Source organism: Symphalangus syndactylus, chromosome 1 (genome assembly GCF_028878055.3).
Source record: "Symphalangus syndactylus isolate Jambi chromosome 1, NHGRI_mSymSyn1-v2.1_pri, whole genome shotgun sequence".
NCBI lineage: Eukaryota > Metazoa > Chordata > Mammalia > Primates > Hylobatidae > Symphalangus > Symphalangus syndactylus.
This window is the reverse complement of record NC_072423.2, coordinates 106,803,529-106,826,762: the sequence shown is the minus strand read 5'-3', so window position 1 is coordinate 106,826,762 and position 23,234 is coordinate 106,803,529. Positions and strand designations below refer to the sequence as shown.

At 44.5% G+C, this 23,234-nt stretch overlaps 1 protein-coding gene across 5 annotated transcripts in view; it reads left to right on the top strand.

The window, feature by feature from the left end:
• CACNA2D3 (calcium voltage-gated channel auxiliary subunit alpha2delta 3) overlaps positions 1 to 23,234 on the top strand; it is a 959,332-nt gene that overhangs the window by 462 nt on the left and 935,636 nt on the right. For all 5 annotated transcript variants that reach the window (XR_010122405.1, XR_010122406.1, XM_055273813.2 and 2 more), the window contains exon 2: positions 461 to 542. Coding sequence is in view for 3 of the 5 variants with exons in the window: in XM_055273813.2 (XP_055129788.1) it covers positions 461 to 542 (82 nt within the window). In the remaining 2 variants the exon portion in view is untranslated. The remainder of the gene's footprint in view (positions 1 to 460; positions 543 to 23,234) is intronic.

The window sequence follows — 23,234 nt, the reverse complement described above, 5'->3', positions numbered from 1 at the left end:
TCACGTCAAGTGACGGCACCAACTTTGGACCCTGGTTACCGAATCCAACTTCCATGGGCCGCTGAATTTCCCCCCTCTTTGCTCTACTGCCGCCCCACTTCTTTTTTGGGAGGGGGGGATGGGTGGATTTCTTCTGACTGCTATTTGCCAGGTGATGCCCAGTTTGGGGGGTCGAGTCCTCGGGCAGTGGTTCAAATGAAACTCAGTGGTCTTTTTAGAGAGCCTGGGAGACTTTGCGCATTCTTAACTCCGCGACCCCCCTCGGGCCCCCTCCCGCGCTGCGCTTTGCAGTTTGGTGCTGGCAGTTTCTACCAAGGCGCTTTTTCTATCTTTTCTTCTTTTAAAACATGTTACATCGCCCTGCTCCTTCAGCCATAGCCCCATGTGTGCGTGTGCGTGTGCGTGCGTGTTGACTGTGACACGGGTGTTACATTTCTTCCTGTGCCCCTTCTCCCTGTAGGGTGAAGCTCTGGGCCTCGGCTTTTGGTGGGGAGATAAAATCCATTGCTGCTAAGTACTCCGGTTCCCAGCTTCTGCAAAAGGTAAGGTTTCTGTGGTGGCAGGAAGCGATGATTTTTCCGGCACAGAAAATGGAGGCAGATTTAGTTTTCCAAACAAACGTGAGCCCCGAGCAGCATCAGTTATCAGAGGAGTCTCTGATCCCCGGGTTTCTTGGCATTGTATCGTGCAGTGACTTCTTCCTACCAACCGATTATTTTTAGATGACACTTGATTCTAAACACAAAGAAAAGCAGGATACTCACTCGCACTGTCCTGGCTGGGGCTCGGAAACTGAGTGTTTTTGCATGGCTCTGGTCTCCGTGTCGGTATTGCTGTTTCAGTGCCGGAGCAGATGCTCCTCGGGCCAAAAAATGCTAACTTCATCCAAGGGGCAGACTCAGCGCCTATTTTGTGATGCCTTTCACCTTGCATTGGAGGCGTGGGGTTCAGTGTATCAGAGAAAGACGCTGCACTATTGTTTGTCATCCCTGCAGTTGTACAATCCCATTATTCCCCAATCATCTAGACCCAGGGCTAGGATGCATTACATCATTACAGATAAGGAGAATGAATGTGGTTATCTTTCCACTCAGCTGCACTGCCGGGTAATAACCTATGAGAGTAGTCCACAAACTTAAGAAATGGGTCTGCATCCATGTAATTCTGGAGAGTAATGAGAATGGAGAATTGATTCTTAGGTTCTTATCAGAAGCTGCATCAATTTTAATTCAAACAGGCAGCATTTTAAGCATAAGCTTAAAATTACATTGTGAGATAAATGGTCCTTCGTTCTTCCCTTCAGGAAATAGAAAAAAAATGGGGAGGAGAGATTAGAGGGGTTCAAAGAATTTCAAGTTAGCAGATCAACAGGATTAATCAAAATATTCTCTTGATGATAGAAAATAAAATTGGCCTTTAGGGAATAATTCTCTGAAAATGGGTACAAACAGCTTAAATTGTTAACTTTTAAACATTTTAAAATATGATTTTTGGGCCAATGTACCATATGTGTTATGCATGCTGCCTGGTAACCAAGTACGTATTTTATTTATGGCATTCCCCTTCAGAGAGTAGCATTTTTGGGGACAGTATATGAAACAGTTTGCCACATGAAATCCAAATATCGTAATAAAGCGTTGGCCCACCATGGAATGACCAAAGTTATTATGGTTTAAAAATCGCCAATAGCCTTATTCATTGAAACCTTATTCATTGAAAGATTGCTTGCTCAACTCTGTTGTTTGGGAAGGTGTTCTTGAATTATAGGCAGTTGGTAAACAGTTGAGGCTATGAAATGCCCTTGTGGAAGATGAGAATTTACATACCTGTGGCCCACCTCGGAACTTACAGGAATTGCATAGGAATTGCCTCTTTCCCTAGTATTCTTTTAATCTGGACCAGTCTGTCTTCTGCTTTGGCATTTTGCCCACTTGTCAGATGTTTGATGTGATGAATTCTGGACTGTAGCATTGCCTGTATATTTTTCTTATGCTTTTAAAGAAGATAACATTTTGTATAACTTTAAAGAAATATTTCTCATGTGCAGTTGTAGCAACTCTAAAAGAATCCCTTCAGAGCCTGTTAATGTTTTTTGGTTGTGCTTTCATATCTTTTATCTCACATTTTCTAGGAACACATAAAATATGTTTTTTTCTTTCTCTTTGAAGTTACACACACACACACACACACACACACACACTGCACGAAACTCCATCAACCCTATTATTTGCTACTCTATAACAGCAAATTGGAAAAAGCTGAAATGCTTCTCTTACCTTCTCATCAGCATCCTTTCTGATATTGAATTCACTAGCCTTGCTTTGCTTTTGTCATGTTTGCAGCTTGACAATTGTGTAATTATTTCCAGCTGTTTATGGCTTTGTTGTCATTTCTTGCTGCTGCCTGGTATTTTGTAATCTGATGCGAGGGAAAGGTGAGGCGTTGCTTGGCATTGCGTTCCAGGGTGAGTATCCACCCTAGTCCTCGGTTTGGAATCGTCTCCTCTGGGGGTCCTGAAATACTCACCACTTTGGGTTACTTGGTAGGGACTTTCATAAGTGATGGGGAGCATGTTAGACAACTTCAGGAGCATTTTTCAGCTATCTTTTAGCTGTTTTGGTCCACTATCCCCGCAAATGCTTCTGTATTTTTAAAATTAGCAAGGAACATTGGTTTAGAGAGTTCAGAGTATGAATGGGAGTAGATCTGAGTGCTCAGAGTGTAGGAGACATAACATCATTTGGAAAAACAAGGGGATAATTGCTTCTCTTTTGCTAATTTTCAAGTTTCTGGCCGTTTGCATGAGGAATTACTCCTCTAAGTCAGAACTCTGTGCACCCTGCCATCATATCACTGTGTCTTTAACAATTAAGATGCTTTCAAAATGAGTTAGAAAATTTGGCTGGAAAATGCATTAACACTGTATTAAGGGGACTCAAAGATGACAATACTATGTTGTATAATAGAGTGTAATTGCTGTTTTTAAGGCATGGATGTTTAAACTTGATTTTCAGTTAAGTAAGGTATACTGTATACCGCCATATAATTTTATGTATTTTATGTAGTTTCACTAATTGACACTTCATGTTGTGAATCAATATAGTATGTTCATTTTTAGAATTGAAGTTTAGTCATTTTTGCACTAAAACATACACTTTACAGAGTAGTTATTGTGAATATAAGTTAAATAATAATTGGCCATGCATCTATTTTAAGATGTGTAAAGACTGGGAAAACTGCCATTTTGGTAACATGTTTTTATTAGGTGATATAATTTGAGGTAGCAGTATTGTTACCGACTACATCAATGTAAACAAAGATTTAGCAATGTACCTTGTTGTCATGGCTTCATAAATAAGAGTATTTTATCAGTTGTTTCTATGTTTAATACCATGGGTTTGGCCACTTTAGCCTATTATATAATATATTAGGTATTCAATGCCAGATATCCCCTGTATTTTTTTTTTCTTTTGTCTTTACTGAGCACAGGAATAGCAACCTGTTAGGTCCTTAGAAATAGGATAGTTTTGATTTTATAAAACACAGTAAGCCATCTTTTAGGAAATTTGTCTGTTTTCAGTGCAGAATGGAAGATTGTGGGACTTGTCTGTGGGTGCTGGAGTTCATCTTGAGGGGTTTTAGATGCTGTGAGAGAATAGCAGGCCCCTGGAGGGACCGTGCTGGTGCACCGCTGTATGCCTGTGTGCTGCCTTGCTAAGCTGGCAGATACTGCAGAGGTTTCCATTCACTTCAACTTTTAATTAAGTTTCCGATTTGATATATCCATGCCAGTCAGTATTCAGCTGCCTCTATCTTGCTTCATTTTCCCCAAAGAATGGACTTTGTTTGGTTCTTTTGGGGAGCCATAGTTTCATTACCGCGGTATTTTGGGATTCAGTGAGAAGCATTCTAGTAGGTCCGGGAACCTAGGCTGTTAAACTCCGTCTCCGCGCCTCTAACAATCACAATCAAAGGCATTAAACTGGCTGATTCTCATTTCATCCTCCTCAGGGAGAATTGGATAGGAGCTGGGTTTTTCATTCTATTTAGACCTGCATTCGGGGAACCAATGTTCACAGGAATGAAGGGTTCCAGTTACATTTTCCAGAAACATGATGATAAATACACAACGGAAATACAGGTAATGTGTGTCTCTGCCAGTAACGCTGGAAAAGAATTGACATTTACCTTGGACGCCTCGTGGAGCACTTACCAAACATGCGCATCTTGGAATGCGCAATCCGTTTTTTTGCATTATCAACTATTTATTGAGAGGGCAGCTTTAATATATAAAGTTGATATTTCTTTCCACAGGACAGCGTCAGCAAAGTAAAAGGTTGGTGCTTTAAGCCATTTTTATAATTATGACTTTTCATCAGTGTGGAAATCGATGGACTTTTAAATAATTGAATAGGTGTATTCACTTATCAGGAATTAGGTAGCAGTGCCGTGCTGCTCGTGGGAAGCCCGGCACTCTTTAGATTGCTCTTGTGGGGGAGGCGCTGTTTTGCTAACATTTTTTGTTGAATAAACACAGTTACTTGCCATCCTGAATGATAAATGCATTCAACCTATGCTGCGGATGCTTTAATTCATAGCATTACTTCAAATACTGGACTTTTCCTTAGCAGGTAATTTTTAAAAGTTTTGAAATCTCTGAAATGACAGTTTTTAATCGTTCAGGGCAGTTTATTGGTCTCATTAACACAATCACCCAGACAGTAGCAGAGCAGGGCAAACCAATGAGCATTCAGTTTGTGCCTCTTATGCATACAGCTGATTGCACTTGTGGAGTTACTCATGGCCACTTGCTAACTTTCGGTCTGAGCCTTTTTTGCTAATTTTTTTTTTCTTTTCGTTTCCTTGTTTTTTTTCTCCTTAAAGTTTCTTTTCTGCCAGATAGATTTCTACTTTGCCTTTTCTCCTATTAGGAACTGCTGCAGCCTCTGTTGCTCAGGAGACTGACAGATGCTGCTCAAAATTAAGGGAAAATGAAAATATAGGCATGGTTTTCTGGTTGGAGGCAAACTTCAAATTTTTATTTCCCATGTAGTTATAATTTTGATTGATTAGCATGGTGATATCGTGCTGATTTTAATTAATTCTAACACTAGTGCAATTTTTAGGCAAACACATGAATACCAAACCACCCGATAATTCTGAAATCCATTGGGCCTGAGCTGACACAGTTATCGTTTCCAGTTTTTGATGAAGACATAGCCATATGTCAGCATGAGCAAAAGTAAAGGAAATGCGAAACCATCACCCCCAGCACCTGTGGCCCTTCCAGGTGTTTCATTTCCCTAAAGGTTGAAGCACATATTCTTGGAGGTGCAGGTTTGGGATTCTAGCCTTCATCAGCCTTGGATTGATCTCCACTTGGTGTTTAGGGTTCCCACTTATATTGATCAATCCATGGTTTGGTGTGTTGGGCCTACCTAAAGAAGTGTACTTTTTCACGAAGGAGCCTTTATTTCAGGCCTGTCATGAATCCTGATTTACCATCATAGATGCTATGATGCCAACAGATGGGCTTTTTCTTCACCCCAGCACATCTCCTCTATCAGACGTGAGCAGCAGCTACTTCAGGGGTCCCTCCATCTTTTGTAGTCACAGTGCTTGTTGGCACAGTCTTCAGGTTGAGACCACAGCATCTTCTACACAGGGAATGTTAGCAGATTGTGTGTTCCCTGGGACACTGTGATTTGACTTAGAGGTTTGCTGTGGCCAAAACTGAGAAAAAAAATAAAATAGATGTTATAAAATGCCAGCCTATGAATTAGCATATGAGATTTTTTTCCCCTTTAAATGTAATTTTTATACAAGAGACATAACGGCCTAGGTTTCATCTTGAGTGACTGCAGTGAAGCTTTTGTGTATCATTCAGCGAAAGGAAAACTTCCTAATGTCAGGCTTCTGGTAAAACTGACAGAATCCTTATCAGCCCTCTTTGGTCCATTAAACAAAATTTTGCTTCTCCTTTAAAGGACGAAAATGATATGAGGAAGAGGAGGATGGTTGATTTTTCATGATTTTACTAAGTATTTAGTGACCAACAGACTGTCTGAAGTGGTTGTTCTATAATGTAAAGCCAGACTCTAAGGTCCCTCGACAGCCCAGTACTTTGGCCTGTACTTACAACTCACCCTTGGCAGATTAGGCATTTGTATAGCTGATGTGTTTTAGGGGATTTCTGTGTGCATAGCTAGCATGTCTACTTTTCAGAAGGGAATTATTTTTTACAAATACATATTTGAAAATAGTCCAGTTCATTTCTAATAAATGGTGAACATTTCAACTTCCATTTGCTTTGAACAACACTCATTGGGTGCTCATTCCAAGGCTGTTTAAGACATTAAATTTATAACGTGTATTAAATTTATATGTTGTGTAGCTTCCCATTTACCCCAAATCAACATTATGAAAATAAACAACTCAGAAACCAAACTATTAGTGCACATTTCAAGGCCATATTGGAAAGGAAAGCATTATCTTTTCACAAGAAATGGATGGCTGTTCCTTCACTTTGTGCACTTCAGAGTATTTATCTTGGCACCTGTTAATGGAAAACAGTACCCTCCTAAGGTTAAAAGGGCTGTTATGCATGTAAATGATCTGGACAGGCAAGGTGGGCACGCTGTAAATGCTGTGGGTTCACAAAACAGACCTCGAGTTTTCCATTTTAGGTGAAACAACTGCCAGTCGATATTTGGGGCCTGCACATGCTATTACCGTAATACTTATTAAGTGTGTGTATGTGCACGTGCCCGTGCCAATAAAAATGGATGCTGCTCATCACAGAACGTGCCAGATAATGCTTGCTGATGGGGAAGACTGTTCTTGTCCTCTTGGGTGTTAGAGAGGCTGACTTGAGAGAATGAACCAGGGCAGTAGGACAGAACTGAGTCACGCCAGTCCAACAGGCATGGATTTGTTCAGCTTCTGGGATTTTGTAGGCAGTTGGAATCTGAGGACTTGCTGAGATCAGAACTGGCTATGTAATTTGTGGTCCTCAGTGCAAAATGCAGAATCCCATGTTAAAAAATTATTAAGAATTCCAGGATGTGGCAGCAGAGCCTCAGACCAACTGCAGGGCCCTGGCTAAGCCTCCTGTGGGACAGGCTGTCCTCGTTTTGGCTTTCTCTCTTTCCTGCTGGATAGCTTACCCTCTCAGCTCCATTCAGTCTAGGAGGCTTCCTTTGCCCACCTTTGTTCCATCTCCAATGAAATCATTTTCTTATTTTATGAGTAACACGTTGAGAGCTTGGAGCATTTTCAAAGATTCACATCTTTGGAGATGCTGTGTTGTTAAAGGAAGGGTCATTGGCCTTAAGCAGTGGCATCTCTCTTTTTATCTTTTCTGTGTGCATTTCTAGTGTGGCCCTGGGCAAATTACTTAATCTAATAGTAAAAATAGGTAGCACTCACGCTGTAGTTTCTGCATTCCAGGTACTGTGATAAGCCCTTTATATATGACATCCCATTAAATTCTCCCAGCAACCTAACGAGGCAGGGACTACCATTCACCCCATTTTACAGATTGTGAAGCCGAGGCTTGCAGAACTGATGCAGCCTCCCCAAGGTGACTGGGCAGGGTCCACATATCTGGCCACAGTGCTGTATTTTCTTGTTTTTGCGTGATCCTTTTTGACCTCAGTTCCTTTTTGTAAAGAATATGCATAATACCTGTATTTTCGAGTTCACAGGTGTTTGGGAGGCTTAAATGAGAAACATCTGGGATATTCATTCAGAAACAATTAAAGCCTGGGTTAACAGCTGAGAGGACATAGCCTTGGAGTCAGATGGGCTTGGATTTGAGTCCCAGATCTGACATTTCCTCTTCTGCGTTGCCTTGTAGTTTAACATTTCTGAACCTATACCCTTAAATGAGAAAGGAGACCAGTACCTTCTATCTTATAGGCTGTGATGAAGGTTAAATGAAATAAAATATGCAAAGCACTTAGCACTGTGCCTGGCCCATTGGCCCCTGCCAGTGAGTTGTTGTTGTCATTCCTAGTTGCAATATACAAATGCAAGCTCTTCAGATAATCTTCATTGAGCTTCTGTGGGGCCTGGCTGCATACATACATGTGGACTTGGTGAATGAGCAAGTGCATGAATGGGTGAGTGCCAGGCACTGGCATGTAGGCAGGTGATCCCCAGCTGGCCCTTGATGAGAGTACTTCAGAGCAGGAGGAAGGCTGCAGTGGCGGCCGCCTCTGTCAGGATATGCACCCTTCCCCTGGAGATCAGCTCTCTTCTCCCTAAGCATGGGGGGAGATGCCCAGAGAAGCCCATCACCCAAGGAATTGGGGTTGCCACATCTGCCCCACAGCCCAGAGTGAGGTCCTTATGCCACAGGAGATCCCAGCATACCCAGCCATTTCTTCTGCTGTGGGAGTGTGTTCAGAAGCCAGCTGCAGATAACCTCTAATCCCGATGCCCCCTTGGGCAGCCTTTCAGTTGTTTAGGACGATGTGTGGCACATGGGAAGTCTTGGTTCTCAGGCCATCCTCTCATTTATACTGTGCCACTTCGTTATTCATGAACAAGAGAGACTTGGAATTTTTGTCACTTTGATCCCATAATTAGTTCATAAAATTAAGGCAGTGTATGTTACGCACATTTAATGTGGCAGAGGCACAATGACAAATGCATTTATGATGTCCCCAGGGTGGTGGATTTTTTTTTTTTTGCTTTCTTTCCCAAATCCTCCTAATCTTGTCCTTTGCACAGCAGAAGTGGGCATCTGTAAGACTAAAATTTGCTCTTGCTGTAACATTATGCTATAATTTGTGAAGCAAGGTGAAAGTTGGAAACATAGGGCAGGTGTTTGACTCTTTGTACATGTGCTATCCATAACGCCTTTTCCGTTGTATTGTTTGAGGCAGAGGTGGAACGATATTGTAAAAAGAACCATAGATGTGGGAGACAGTAAATTCACTGGATTCAGGTAATCTTCAGTCGCGAGTCATAACATCCAGCTTTACTCTCAGCCTCCTGCTGGTTTTCATTATTAGTGAAATGTCTATTAGTGCAATATGACTGCATCATGTACAAACAGCTCAATGGGCATAGGCTTTTGCCCCACTGACATAATAATAGTCATTTGACTTCTGGAATGGTAATGCCACGTTTGGATATTCTTTCCTCTTGACTTTGGCCTGGGTCCCTGTTGGAATGCTATTGTCATTTGCTTTTATAATACAAAATTCGCACACCAACTCAGACAGCACACTTCAGACAAATCATTATCTGGCAACCAATAAAGGGTGTTTGTGTGCGTGCGTATGTGTGTTTTATATACATGGGTTGTTTCCCTTTGTTAGTAAATACTGGTAACTAATTTAAAATTCCAGAGTGTGTGGCCAAGTTTGAGTATTTGAGAACATCAGGAGCCACCTGGTCGCCCTGAAGTAAGATGTAATCCTCTCAGGAGAGGGCTCACAGCTCACTAATCTTTTGAAAAAGCCAACAGCACACATTTCCCAGAATGGGTATTTCAGAATTATAGAGCCATAGCTGGATTTTCTACTTGAGCAGTGAGGTTTTCAGTTTTTTGCTTGAAACAAATGCTTTATGAATGATAGAAAAAATATATATACTTGGAAAGAAATCAGAGGATTGACTTCTAAAAATCTACTTTTAAGAGAGGTGGCTGGTCTTGGGAAGGCAGAACTGTGTGGAGGTGAGAGTCTGAATCTGAGTGATGACAATCTGGGTTTGAATGGAGAGGCTACTGCTGACTGGTCATATGACCCTGACAAGTCAGTTGCTGAGCCTTAGTGTTCACACCTCTCAAATGGGCACAATGGTACTAACTTCTAGGGTGAGTTGAGAGGCCCAAATGAGAAGATGCATGCAGGATGCTTGGCAGTAAGTGACTCATGGGAAGTGTATAGAAAAGGTAGACTGTTGTCATTATTATTATTATTCTCAAGGAGTTGCTTCTACATACCAGCAAGTGTTGGTTGCTAAAGACAGTAGTTTGTCCACTTGAGGGGTTGTTAACGCCAAACCATCTGGAGGTCTTGTTTTGAGACCTCCATCAAAGTTGCCTATGACTCAGCTCTACGAGGGATTTTCAGCAGTAATAATAATAATGATGCAGGTGTTTTTCGTATTTTATGATGTGTGCTTTATTTATGATATATCATTTAATTTCTCATAGCAACCCCTGAGGTCAGATCTATTATCATCTGCATCAGTTTTAGAGATGCAGAAACGTCTTTAACATCTAAGACAGAGGATGTAACTTTGCCCATGGCTACATGGCTCCACGTGGCAAAGGCAGACTCTGAGTCCGCATCATGTGAATCCCAGTTCAGGTGCTTGGGCTGTTGTGGGGTCAGAGGAAAGGTATTTAGGGGATTTCTAGGACCAACCATTTATCCTTTGCATTGGTCTTAGTGTGGTATTGGCTCATCAGAGCGTTTGGTGGAAACTTCTCCCCGTCCTTAAAATTGTCCCCGGTGGAATTCTTAGTCTTGTTGCCTGGGCATTGTCATTTGCTTTCATAATGCAGAACATAAAGGGGTAAGAGCTGGAATAAGAGGAGGGCTGGTGAGCCCTCTAGCTTTCTATACTTCTCCCTTTTTGTCATAATAAACTGATGCTGCTTATCTTTCAGTTGCCCTTGAGGGTCAGCCCTCCCCTCATGTGGTCTGACTCCTAAGATGCCTTTCTGAGAATCTAATTGAATTTGGCTAAGTTTTCCTTTGTGTATTCCCCATTATGGTAATGGATGATGGAGTAGGAAAGCCAGTGTGGGCTCCCAAACTCTGGGACCAGATGGATCTGGCTTTGAGATCTGGCTGGATTCTTAGCGTTCAGGGCCTCAAGTTCCTTACCTGTAAAATGGGGTCATGATAGGGAGGATTAGGTATGGAGGCATGTGACGGTCTTAGCACAGAACTGTACACCCAGGAAGTGCCCAGGAAATTTTAGCTTCTCTGTTTTTGTTATCCCTATTCTTTGTCTGTCTTTCCTAGATGTTTATTGGTGCTTATTTTTTTTTCTCTTGATAAAGCCACAGTTCTGTTTTTCTGTACAATCGACAGCTAGCTTGAAAGCCACAGTGCTGGACTCACCAGGATCGATTTTATTTTGCTTGGAATGAGTCTTGTTGCAGGGCCTTCTGTGCCTCTGGCAGGTCTGGGATTCTGGGTTGTGTGATATCCTGTGAACCCCTTATCTCCTTTGGTGATGAGCGGGGAGGGGTGAGCAGAAGGCTGGTAAACTAGACCTTAAATTCCCCCAGGGCGTGCTTGCTCTTTCTGACCTGGAGGGGGTCCCCCTGCGGCACTTAGCACAGAGCGATCTATGGGGTGGACTTCAGGGGTTGTTTGTATGTGGCCAGCACGAAGGTACAGATAAACAAAGGGAGGAATAGCCGCCCAGCCTTTTCCCTGTCCTTGCATGCTAGTGATGGAAATAAGAGCACCGTAGAGTACAGACAGATCACCAGGTCCTTCACAGCCCTTTCCCCATTTACCCTCCAACACCAGGGTTTTATGAGTCCCAACATCGGGCATGGATGCTGCAAAAAGTGGGGGCTGCCTTCCAGCTATAACATTCCAGCCCCAAAACCCTGCAGGCAGGTCCCTTGCCCACAACCCTTGCAGTGCCAGCAGAGACTGCCAGACAGCAGAATAAGCTGGTCCTCAGTTCTAGCTGGCCGACCCCCTCCTTGCCTCTGGGAGCATCCCTGCCCATCTGGGTCAGCACGCTGGAGGCATAGTAGAGTCTCCCCCAGAAGCATCCAGTTGGGCTGAGGGATCCAGGCGCCTCTGCAGTACCAAGCTGAGCAGCTGCCGCGGGAGCACCGCAGTGCCGGGCGGGTGCACGAGGAGCACCAAGCGAGACTGATGGGGCCGTCGCAGCCGCCACCATCAACCTGGGGGAGGCAACTCAGCAAAGGCAATTAGGAAGCTGCTGCAGCTAATTCCATAAAGCGCTCGAGCACCACATTACCACTGATATTAGGGAGAAATGTGAATTTTAATTTCTGTTCCCTTCGCCTTCACATGGGGTTGAGGCCCTGCCAGCATCAAGATATGTGCGTGGTGTTTGCTGTGATCTCACCTTCTCAGGGAGCTGCTTCTTTAATTTGTTTGTTTATTTGTTGTTTATATCACCGGGGCTGAATTTCTGAGTCTGTGCTTTGGAGGCTACTGGGAGCTGCATAATCCGCCCTCTGCAACATACCTGCAGCATCCACAGGACGTTCCTTGGGTGATCTCACTGCTGCACCCTGCATGGGGCCTGTCAGGCATCTTCACGCAGGAGGAAATCTTTAAGAGTGGCCATCAAGTGAGTTTGGGTTGTTTTTATTTGCATTTGCATCCTGCGGGCACAATGGTCTGCTCTCTTCCCCAGGCCCAGCCTGCACCAACGGACTCCCGGAGATGAGGGGAGACAGCTGCTGGGAAGTGGGAATTATATGGATTTAATGGGGGGCAGTTTTGCCAAAAGACATTTCACTGCAGCCTCTGCTTCCTTCAGATATCAGGACCGAATAGTGTGTTGTGAGGCTTTTGGAGGAGTCTTGCCTCCAGCGCCTCCCTGGGATGTGACTCCTCCGTGGAGCTGTGACTTCTGCTATGCAGAGCACTGTGTGCCCTGAGTGAGCAGGATCTGATGCCCACCTTGCACATTCCTCCTGAGCCTGACCTACGCATTTGGAAGGAGATGAGAGGACTTCGGAGAGGGGGCAGGTCTTGGGAAACGGCCCCTCCACCTGTGAGTGTGTGTGTGGGCTCAGTGGCCTGCCCCAGGTCTCACAGTGAATCAGAAATGGGCCAGGTCCTGAATGCTGGAGTCCTGACTACCAGGCTTGGGCCCGCTCCAGTCTGTTGAGGCCACAGATGGAAGAAGGGTTCCACGTCCCACCGTGGGCTTCTTGGACGACAGGGGGAGGCAGCCCTGAGCCCCATGCCTTGTCTGCTCCCTGTCCCGTGCCTTTCAAAGCTACCCAGCTGGTCTCCACTGGAAGTCTGTTCTAGTTTATGCGGAAGGGTGTGTTTGTGAACTCTCCTCAGATTCAGTTGCATTTGAGCCTGAATTTCACCTAGAGAAAATGTTCCTCCAGTGCATCTATTTTTAACAGCCAAAATATTTGGTCCCAGTGTGTCATCAGGGAACATTCCCCTTGTTAACATTATCTGTATAAGTGAAGCCGATAGGGGACAGAACAATTAGTCAAGCGTTTATTCAACACTAATAACCTCTCTGGAAACCTGAAGCCTCCAACCTTCTCCGTTTCCTCAGTTGAGGTTCAGATGATCAAATGCTTTCTTTTGGGTAGAATATCATGGTTTAGGGGAATCTTTAGCAATCTTAACAGACTTCCAAGCATACATTTGCCTTTGTCTAAATGTTGGACATCCTTTTCTTTCTTCTTTTACTTCCTGCTTCAACAAACATCCATTGAATACTCAATGAGGTGTGCAGAGCTATGTTAGGCACCCAAATCCCTTTGCTGCTGTGTCCACCTTTCCCATCCTCACCCTGAGTGCTTCAGTGACAGCACACTGCTTGAGTTCCCTGCACACATCCGGCTGTGTCACGCCTCTGTGCCCATGCCCGTGCCATTGCCCTGTTTACACTGCCGACCCTGCTGTCCTTGTCTGGCTTCTGAGCCTCAATTCCACAGGATGTCAGGCTTTAGCCTGCAGAAATGTTACCTGGGGAGCTTGTTAAGATGCATTATTTCAGGAGCCTACTCCAAGAGACCCTGGCCCAGTAAGCTTGGCCCTGAGCCCCAGAACCTGCATGTGCACAGACATCTCAGGTGACTCTCATTTGGTGGTCTGTGGACCACGCTTTGAGAGACACTGTTTGCATGTTGTCTCTGGGAAGGCTTCTGGCTTTCCCTAAAGAGACTCAGTCATTCCCTCCCTTCCATTCTGGCCTATGCACATCTTGATTGCTGGCCTGTGCACCTCTTCTCTCCTGGCCTGTGCACATCTTCCCTCTGTGATTTTTTACAAATCCACGTGCGTGGAGGCTGTATTGTCCTGGGCCAGAGGCTGGAGCTGCTCTTCCCCTGAGCCAGGTCTGAAGCATGGGCTGGCACAGGGTATAGCCTTCCTCAATGTGGGTGGAATGAATGGAGATTTTCCCTGCCATAGAAATGAGGGCTTTGGAGCAAGTCAGACATTTTATCTTTTAAGTCCAAAGGTACCCACATACACGTCTGCTTGTTGAAGCAGTTTATTTAGAAATCACTGAGCACAGTTGAGTGGCCATTCTCCAATTTGTGAGATGGAGGGAAATTTGTTGACCTGTCACCGATGGCTTTTCTTCTTACCAAATAGGTTACCGGGACCTGTGGTTACTAGCCCTTTAACGGAAAATTGTTTAGTGAACATCAGTTTGAAAGACGCCATCTGCTTCCTATAAAAGCCTGCTCCTAATCTCCCTGGTGCAAGAATTGCTCCCTCAGGGGCCTTTGGGGCACAAAACTGTGTTTTTTTCTAAGTCAGTGCCTTTCAAACTTCTTAAACCATGGCTTACAGTCAAGAATACATGTTACATTGCAACCCGTTACAACCTCACATGTGAAACATGTTTCATGAAACATCACTTGGCCTTATTCTTTGCAGTGCAGACTGGTATTCTGTACTTTTCTATTCTATTCTATTCAACGCAAGTCGACCAGACGGGACTCTGTTGTACTCTATTCTACACTATTCTACTCCACTCTGTTTTCTATTCTGTTCATTTTAGAAGGCTGACTCTGACCTGTAAATTGATTTCACAATATAATAAATGTGTTTTAAAAACCCATGCTCTAGGCCGGGCGCGGTGGCTCATGCTTGTAATCCCAGCACTTTGGGAGGCCGAGGCGGGCGGATCACGAGGTCAGGAGATCGAGACCACGGTGAAACCCCGTCTCTACTAAAAATACAAAAAATTAGCCGGGCGTGGTGGCGGGCGCCTGTAGTCCCAGCTACTCGGAGAGGCTGAGGCAGGAGAATGGCGTGAACCCGGGAGGCGGAGCTTGCAGTGAGCCAAGATTGCGCCACTGCACTCCAGCCTGGGCGACAGAGCAAGACTCCGTCTCAAAAAAAAAAAACAAAACCCATGCTCTAAATGTTACTGGGGTAAATTATAAGTTAGTTCAGTTTTATTATGGGAGGTGCAGCATTGATCTTTGAGACCCAAGCTGTGTTGTTCCCAGTAATAATGATCAGTGGTGATAGCTAATGCTTATCGGCCAGTCACAGTGCTATGCTGTCTGTATAAATTTCATTTCACCTCTGCAGCGATCCCATGGGACAGGTGCTCTGATGGCATCATTTTCCAGAGGAAGACATGAGTTCACGGAGGCGATGTGACTTGCCCAGGGCAACACAGCTAATAAGTGGTGGCCTCGATTTGTGAATCCAGGGCTGTCTGAACATGAAGCCTGGACTCTCAACTGCATTTGCATTTGCCTCTTCCTTTGCCAGCAGCCACTGCAGTTGGTTCCAAGTGTTAGCACTGGGCTATGCAATGTGGAAGGCCAGAGAGAGGAAGTTTGGAGATGGCATGCTGGGGAGCAATGGGGAGGAAATGTGAGAGAAAGCGGGGAGAGTGAAAGAGGGCAGTCTGTGAAGCTTGGGGTGAGCAGTGGTCCTCAGAGCATCTGGCATTTCGCCTAGCACCTAGAGAACCTGCAGTGTTTTTGCATCTCTGTTATAGTGGCTGCCTCCTCCTTAAAGCACCCACTGCATCCGGTGTTTGTAATTGTACTTGCTGGACAAATACTTGTTTTCACATCTCCTTCTCTGACCAGGGGTCATTGTTTTGAGGCCAGAAATGATGGCTTGTACTTCTTCGGATGTCAGGACCTGGCCCAAGGAGATGTCACCAGGGTTTGGTGACTGATTGAGTGTATGAGGACATCCTTTAAGTTAATCCTCATAACTAGCCCATGAGTCATATTCCATCCTCATTCTGCATTTGGGGAAGTTGAGCCCAAGATCACGAAGCTAGTGATGGAAGAACCAGGTGAAGGACCAGATGAAAAGGTGACTATTATATTTGCATGTGTTTGTTTTTTGTTTTCTGAAGATTAATTTTGTCTTGTTCCACCTCCTCCTGAGGATTTCTCCTCTTACCATCTGGATCTGGTTTTCTGTATTTGGATCCCTTTTCTTTTTGTTGTTTGGGCAGGATGTGGCTGGACCACAGAGACACTGGGCTGGAGGGGGCAGGAGTCTGGCCTGGGGTCTGGATGTCCAGGTTCTAGTTCTGGCCTGACACTGCTGAGCTTGGGGATCTGGGGCAGCTCACTGCTTCTCCCTGGGCTTGCCTGCAGTAGAGCTCAAAGGTCAGCACAGTTCCAGAGGACAGCACAGTTCCAGAGAGGACAGCAGATCCAACCTCATTTCCCGGTGTGTTCCACCATGAGATGGGTGGCACTTGGTTCTGGGCTTTCTTCTTTTCACTTTGTCCCAGTGTGCCCCCATCCCACCCACACCTGTTGCCCTGCAGCTGTGTGCATCAGGTGTCTCTGTGAGTGGAGGGAGGCATGCACGGGCTGCTGTCCCCACCTCGGGGTGCTGTCCAGCAGATGCAGCAGACTCACACCTGCCCACGCTCTGCAGACAAGGCAGACTTAGCTGAATGGCCAAGAGAAGACTAAAGTCACATTCATGTCAGAGCAGGCAGAAATGACATAGCATTTTGGCAAATTCTTCTCTGCATTTTTGCTGATATTATCTCCCAGGAGCCCTTGTACCACAGCCTCATTCTTAGAGTTGTGTATGGGAAAGGAGTCTTCCTTGAATGTAAAAGGCAAAAATAAAAGAGACTAAAATATTTGACATATGATGAAGTTCTGTGGTATTTTAGACAGTGAGTAAATTGGTATTTATATAACCTGGGATATTCATTTCCCTGATCCACCCTCCCTTGAATGTTGACTTAATAACATGCCTGACTAAATGACGTTAATTGCTTTAAACTGCCAAATGAGAAAAAAGCCAGCATTCATTCAACAAGTGTGGTGTGTTCACAGCCCAGGCTGGAGGCAGGGAGGAGAGCTGAGTTCTCTCTCAGGGAGGGAAGGCTGAGATGTAACCTGAGAGGCTTAGGGGAAATGCACATCTCAGGAACACTGGCTGCTTGGGCCAGACATAAGCAATGGAGCTGAGAGGTGAGGTTCCTGAAACCGGAAGCTGGCTGTGGGTTCGAATCCTGGCTCCACCAGTGGCTTAAAGCAGTTTCTTAGCTTCTCTACTTCCCATTTTCCTCTTCCTTAAATGATCCCTATTTCATTGGACTGTCATGAGGATTAAATTGGATCATGAATATAAACTTTATCTCAGTGTCTGGCAGTCGTAGGAATTCAATGAATGGGCAGCAACCATTATTTTAATTCTTGGCATCAGAGGTGAGACATCTCCTTGGGCCAGGTCCTGGCATGCCATCATTCCTGGCCTCAAAGAGAGGACCCCTGGTCAGAGAAGGAGATGTGAAAACAAATGTTTGTCCAGCAGACACAATAATAAATACCGGATGCAGTGGGTGCTCTAAGGAGGAGGCAGCCACTCTAACAGAGATGCAAAAACACTGCAGGTTCTCCAGTGCTCGGCAAAACACCAGGTGTTCGGAAGACCACTGCTCTCCCTGGGCTTCACACACTGCCCTCTTCCACTCTCCCCACTTTCTCTCCCATTTCCTCTCCATTGCTGCCAGGCGTGCCACTCCCAAATTTCCTCTATCTGGGCCTTTCAAATTGCATAGCCCAGTGCTAACACTTGAGACCAACTAAGGTGACTGCTAGCAGAGGAAGAGGCAAATGCAAACGTAGTTGAGAGTCCAGGCTTCATGTTCAGACAGCCCTGGGTTCACAAATCAATGCCACCACTTATTAGCTGTGTGGCCTTAGGCAAGTCACGTTACCTTTCTGAGTTGCACACCCACCCTCTGATGTCTGGTACTGCCTCATCCAGAGAATATTGGTTCCCTAGAGCAAGACCTTTGTTTGGTTGGTCCTGGGCTCTCAGTTGCTACTGCCTTCGGATTTTTGGCTCCTGTAGTAGTCTCTGTCAGAAAATATCTATGGAATAAATGAATGAGTGAGTGTGGAGAATGAATGAACACTTTACCAGCTGAGAAAACTGAGGCTTAGAGAGGTCAGTGAGATCAAAAGAGACAAAACAGAGGTCTGCCTGGTCCTCAGCCATGGCTGTAAGCGAGTGGGGGCTCATTGGCGCCTCTCTGTGGTGTTATTTAAAAATCCAAGAGAAACACTGCCTGTGATCTGCAGGTGAAACCTGTGTGTGTGTTTGTATGTGTGTGCGTGCGTGCACATGTGCATGCATGCCTGAGATATGTCATATTAGATGTAGACTCATGGGTGTTTAGATGATCAGTTCTCATTCTTGGGTGAAATGGCATACTGGCAACCCTTCTCTCTTTGGGGGAAAAAGTTCCCTAAAAGTTCTTATGTGCTGAATTAACCACAGAGTCCCTCTAGGAAACAGCTCATACCCAAGGCTCCATTCAAAGTGCTTTTTCTGGGACTTAGTAAGGGAAAGTGTTTCCCATTGAGCTCCCTGTGTATGTATCATCTTTGCCTTGTTTATTCCAATAGTGACTTAAGCCTCCCAACCAACCTGTCCAAAACCTTCATTTTCCCAAGGCAATGGGCTATGAAACTTTACTGCTCATCTGCTTTCTCAGGTCCTGTTTTGCGGGCAAGAATGCTGGGTTAAGAGAGGAAGAGAAGGAGAGGCAGAGGGGCTGAAGTGTGAAGAAGAGCACTTTTATGTTCTTTTTTAAAAAGTCCTTGAACTCAGCCCTTGAATAGTGCAGTATAAATTTGAGAGATGATGGCTATTAATACTTTGCTTCTTGTGTAGCAGCTTTTAATCCAGGATGTCAAAATACATCAATAACACATTCTTTTTCCATTTCTCCACTTCATTTGTAGGGAGGAACTGGAGAGCATCTCCAGAGAAAATGTTACTGCCTTGGTCCCCAGCAGAAGCACGAGAAAACAACCTGAATTTGATAATTTTATCCATTCATTCATTCATTCGTTTATTCAACAAACATTTTTGCAACTTGCTACTCTGTCCAGGTATCATGCCGGCTCTTGGATTATAAGAACAAGCAAAATAAGATTGTACCCCCGTGGAGATTACAGTCTAATGTGAGAATCAGGCATATCTCAAATAATTAGACTAATGCATGCAAGTCTCCTTGCAGTTCCATGAAAGAGTGCTGATAGTTCATGACCTGAAGACCTGCTCTGGTCTGGGTTCAGAGGAGGCTTGCCAAGGCATGATTCTTCACTGAGACCAGAGGGATGAGGAATTACTATGACAGAAAGGTGGAAGAGGGGTCCCTGGACCCTTTGTGCTCCTGTGACCCTTTCCTGTCCTGGCCCAGACTCACCCTCACTGCTCCTCCTTGTGTGAGTTCAGGGACTTATCCTGTACTTTCTTCTTGGCCCTTCGTACTCTTGTTTCTACTGCCCCAAACTCCCTCCCTTGCCACTAGAGCAGCTTGTTAAATTCTCAATCTTCCTGGCCTGATTCTTTAGTTCAGCAAAGAGCTTTTCGTTTCCTGCTATGCCAGGGGCTCAGTGCTGGGCTCTCAGTTGCTCTGCCTTCAGGAAGCCTTTTCCAACCTCCTCCTCTTTGTACTTCACTTTATTCATTATAGCTAACCTTGATTTCTAATTACTGTTGTACTATCCTTGGGCCCTTTCCTCAGCTCCACAAGTGTTTCGAGGCCCTTTTCTCATCTTTGTTTTCCTCATGGCTCCTTAGGGCAAAGCCTGATGATGGTGATGATGGTGATGACGATGATGATGATACACTACTACTTGTTGAACATTTAACATAAGCCCAGACAGCATTCACAATACCTAAGACATATTACCTCACTAAATCCTCACAACCCTGTGAGCAAGCTACTCTATTATCATCCATATTTAACTGATGAAGAAGCTGAGGCATGGAGTATGTTAATTAGCATTCCCAAAGCTACTTGGCTAGGAAGCAGTAGAGCCAGGATTCCACAATGGGCATTTTGACTCCAGTGTCTGTGTCTATAACCACTATACTATACTTCCTTTCTCTTATGGCCTGCATTTGTGGAGTTGTATCTGTGAAAATGATTGTGCTAGTTAGGGACAAGTATAAGCCATCCCTCTTCCTGAGTGTGCACAAGTACAACAACCCCGAGTGATAAGGAGTAACTAGCTAACACTGGTCCTGCAAGTACAGTGAAAAGCAGGCTGTGACTAGGTTTCTTTGCTCCAGAATTTGTTCCCATCACAGGAAGTAGGTAGCAAGGCTGAGGCACACACTGGTTATACCAGCAACAACTGCTTGGTTCTGGCCAAATTATTTTGTCCTAGTTGCTTTTCTTCCCAGGATTGAAGAAGCTCCCAGGCCAGTTGTCATGTAAGTGACTTCCCCTCAACACAAATGCTGAGTTCATTATTGCAGGTGTGGATGCTTTGTATGATGGCACGGGCTTCAGAAGTGCTAGAGACAAGAATTTCCTTGTGTTCATATAGAAATGCTGGATGACCGCTGGGAAGAAATAATAACTATGATCAACTTGGAGCTTTTAAAATTATAAAGCGTTGCCTGTTCACTATGGGAAATTTTGAAAATAATGGATAAAAAAGCAAGTGACAACAAACTGCTATCCCATTATTCTGGCTTTGTCATTGTTAATTTTTTTATTTTTATTTTTATATTTTTGAGATGGAGTCTTGCTCTGTCGCCCAGGCTGGAGTGCAGTGGCGCAATCTCGGCCCAGTGCAAGCTCTGCCTCCTGGGTTCACACCATTCTCTTGCCTTAGCCTCCCAAGTAGCTGGGACTACAGGTGCCCGCCAGCACGCCTGGCTAATATTTTGTATTTTTAGTAGAGATGGGGTTTCACCGTGTTAGCCAGGATGGTCTCGATGTTCTGACCTTGTGATCCACCTGCCTCGGCCTCCCAAAGTGCTGGGATTTGCCACAGGCATGAGCCACTGTGCCTGGCCGATTGTTAATATTTTGATGTATTTCTTTGAGTCTTTTTTCTTTTGCTTACGTGTATGTATATTTGTGTATATGTATATGTACTTTACATAAATGAGATCATATTGTATCAGCTATGTTATAATGGCAAAATATTTTAAAGCAGATTCAGGCAGTACTGTAGGGGGACCACATAAAATACTTCTTTTTCATATGATAGATAAAATTCATCCTCTGCTTTGAAAAATTGGAATGTACCAGATGATACAAAAAGAAAAAAATTTCCAAATCTTATGATGCAAGAATATTCACATTAAAATTTTGCAGCATTTCTTTCAGGCTGCGGAAAACTGAAATCAGATTGTCAACATAAAGTTATTTTGCATTTTCCCCCAACTTTATCTTATGAGCATATCCCCTATCACTCATCATTTTCCGAAATGATTTGTGTTCTGACTACAAAACATTTCCCCCTGGGGATGTTGTGTGGCTGTGTCCCCTTTTCCCCAGTGTGGAGCATGAAGGTTGTTGCCCAGGTTTCCCCCAGTGTAAACCAGTGCTCTGATGAACATCTTTTCTGTCTCTGTCAATTTGATTACTGATTATGCCCCTCAGAGCATCCTCATAAGGGGATTCACTGTGCCAAGGGTGTGAACTTCATCAGCGTTCTCCATTCTCGCTGCCCTGTGTGTGTGCATTGCATGTGCGTATGTGAAATTCTCCTCTTTGTTTCTCTCGTAGTATCCAGCTCTGTGTCTGACACAGGCTTGCCTGGGAGACCAGACAGATTTGGTTGGAACAAGTGGCCTTTACTCTTCCTTATATAGGCAAGATAGTCAACATAAGTTGCAAAGCCAGGCTCTGGGGCCAGGCATACCATACCTGGGTTCAAATACTGGCTTTGCTGCTTACTCGTTGTGTGGATTTGAGCAAAGTACTCAACTTATTTGAGTTTTAGTTTGCTAAGGGAAAAATAATATGCACTTATGGAGTTATTATGAGGATTAAGTGAAATAATATATGTCAAGAGTTTAGCAGAGAATTGAACACACAGTAAGGGCTCAATAATGCCAAATGTTGTTTTTATCATTTTTACTGTTTATTCCAACCTTCATGCTTAGGAGTATAAGAATTTGATTCATTTAAAAAGCTACTGCTGTTTTTAACAAACAGCATTTAAAAATATTCTAGAGATTAGTTGTGTGTTTGTTTTAACTACTCACTGTGGTTTAGAGAGAGGTGTTAGGGTGTCAAGCTTCACTTTAAATATCTCTTTATAGGATCCCCCAAAGACTTTGAGATTTTAGATTGGCTCCTACCCTAGAAGACTGGCATTAAGAAGAGACCAAGATCTAAGTGTTGGCTGGGACAGAGCAAGCTGTCTCTTTAAGCTCCCAAATGCAGTTGTTTTAGCAGTCTAATAAATAAGGGTAACAGTAATAATAGCTGATTAAAATGCGGTAAGTTGCCAATTACGTAATGGTGCCTAAACCCTGGAGTAAATGGAGATATTTGCAGTTGCGAAGTTGCGTGGTGCACAGTGTTAGGGGACCAGGGTGTTTTGATAATGAAAATACCCTGGATGTGTGTGTGTGGAATTCTGGAGCCTGGTTGCCAAACTGCAAGCTCTTTACTGCTAGCTTGAAAAATGGAGAGCTCTAGACACTGTAAAGAATTGCAGTTTTTTTCTTTTAAGGAAGTGTCCCTCTCAGCCATTTAGTATCACTAAGATGTCCAAGAAAGAAGAAGGATTGGCCGGGCGCGGTGGCTCAGGCTGGGCGCGGTGGCTCATGCCTGTAATCCCAGCACTTTGGGAGGCCGAGGCGGGTGGATCACGAGGTCAGGAGATCAAGACCATCCTGGTTAACACAGTAAAACCCCATCTCTGCTAAAAATACAAAAAATTAGCCGGGCGTGGTGGCGGGCGCCTGTAGTCCCAGCTACTCTGGAGGCTGAGGCAGGAGAATGGTGTGAGCCCCAGCGGGCGGAGCCTGCAGTGAGCGGAGATCGCGCCACTGCACTCCAGCCTGTGTGACAGCGAGACTCCATCTCAAAAAAAAAAAAAAAAAAAAAGAAGGATTCCAGGTGGTTTCTGAATGACAGGCTTGTTGTATGCAGCAGAGCCTAGCCCTGCATGGCATATCCCCACATCCTGGGGGCTCCGCGATCTAAGTTTCTCTGGGTAGGGTCTGCCCTGCCCTGTCTTTAGCACTGGTAATCCTCAGCACCCAGTGCAGGGCGCAGCATCCAGAGAC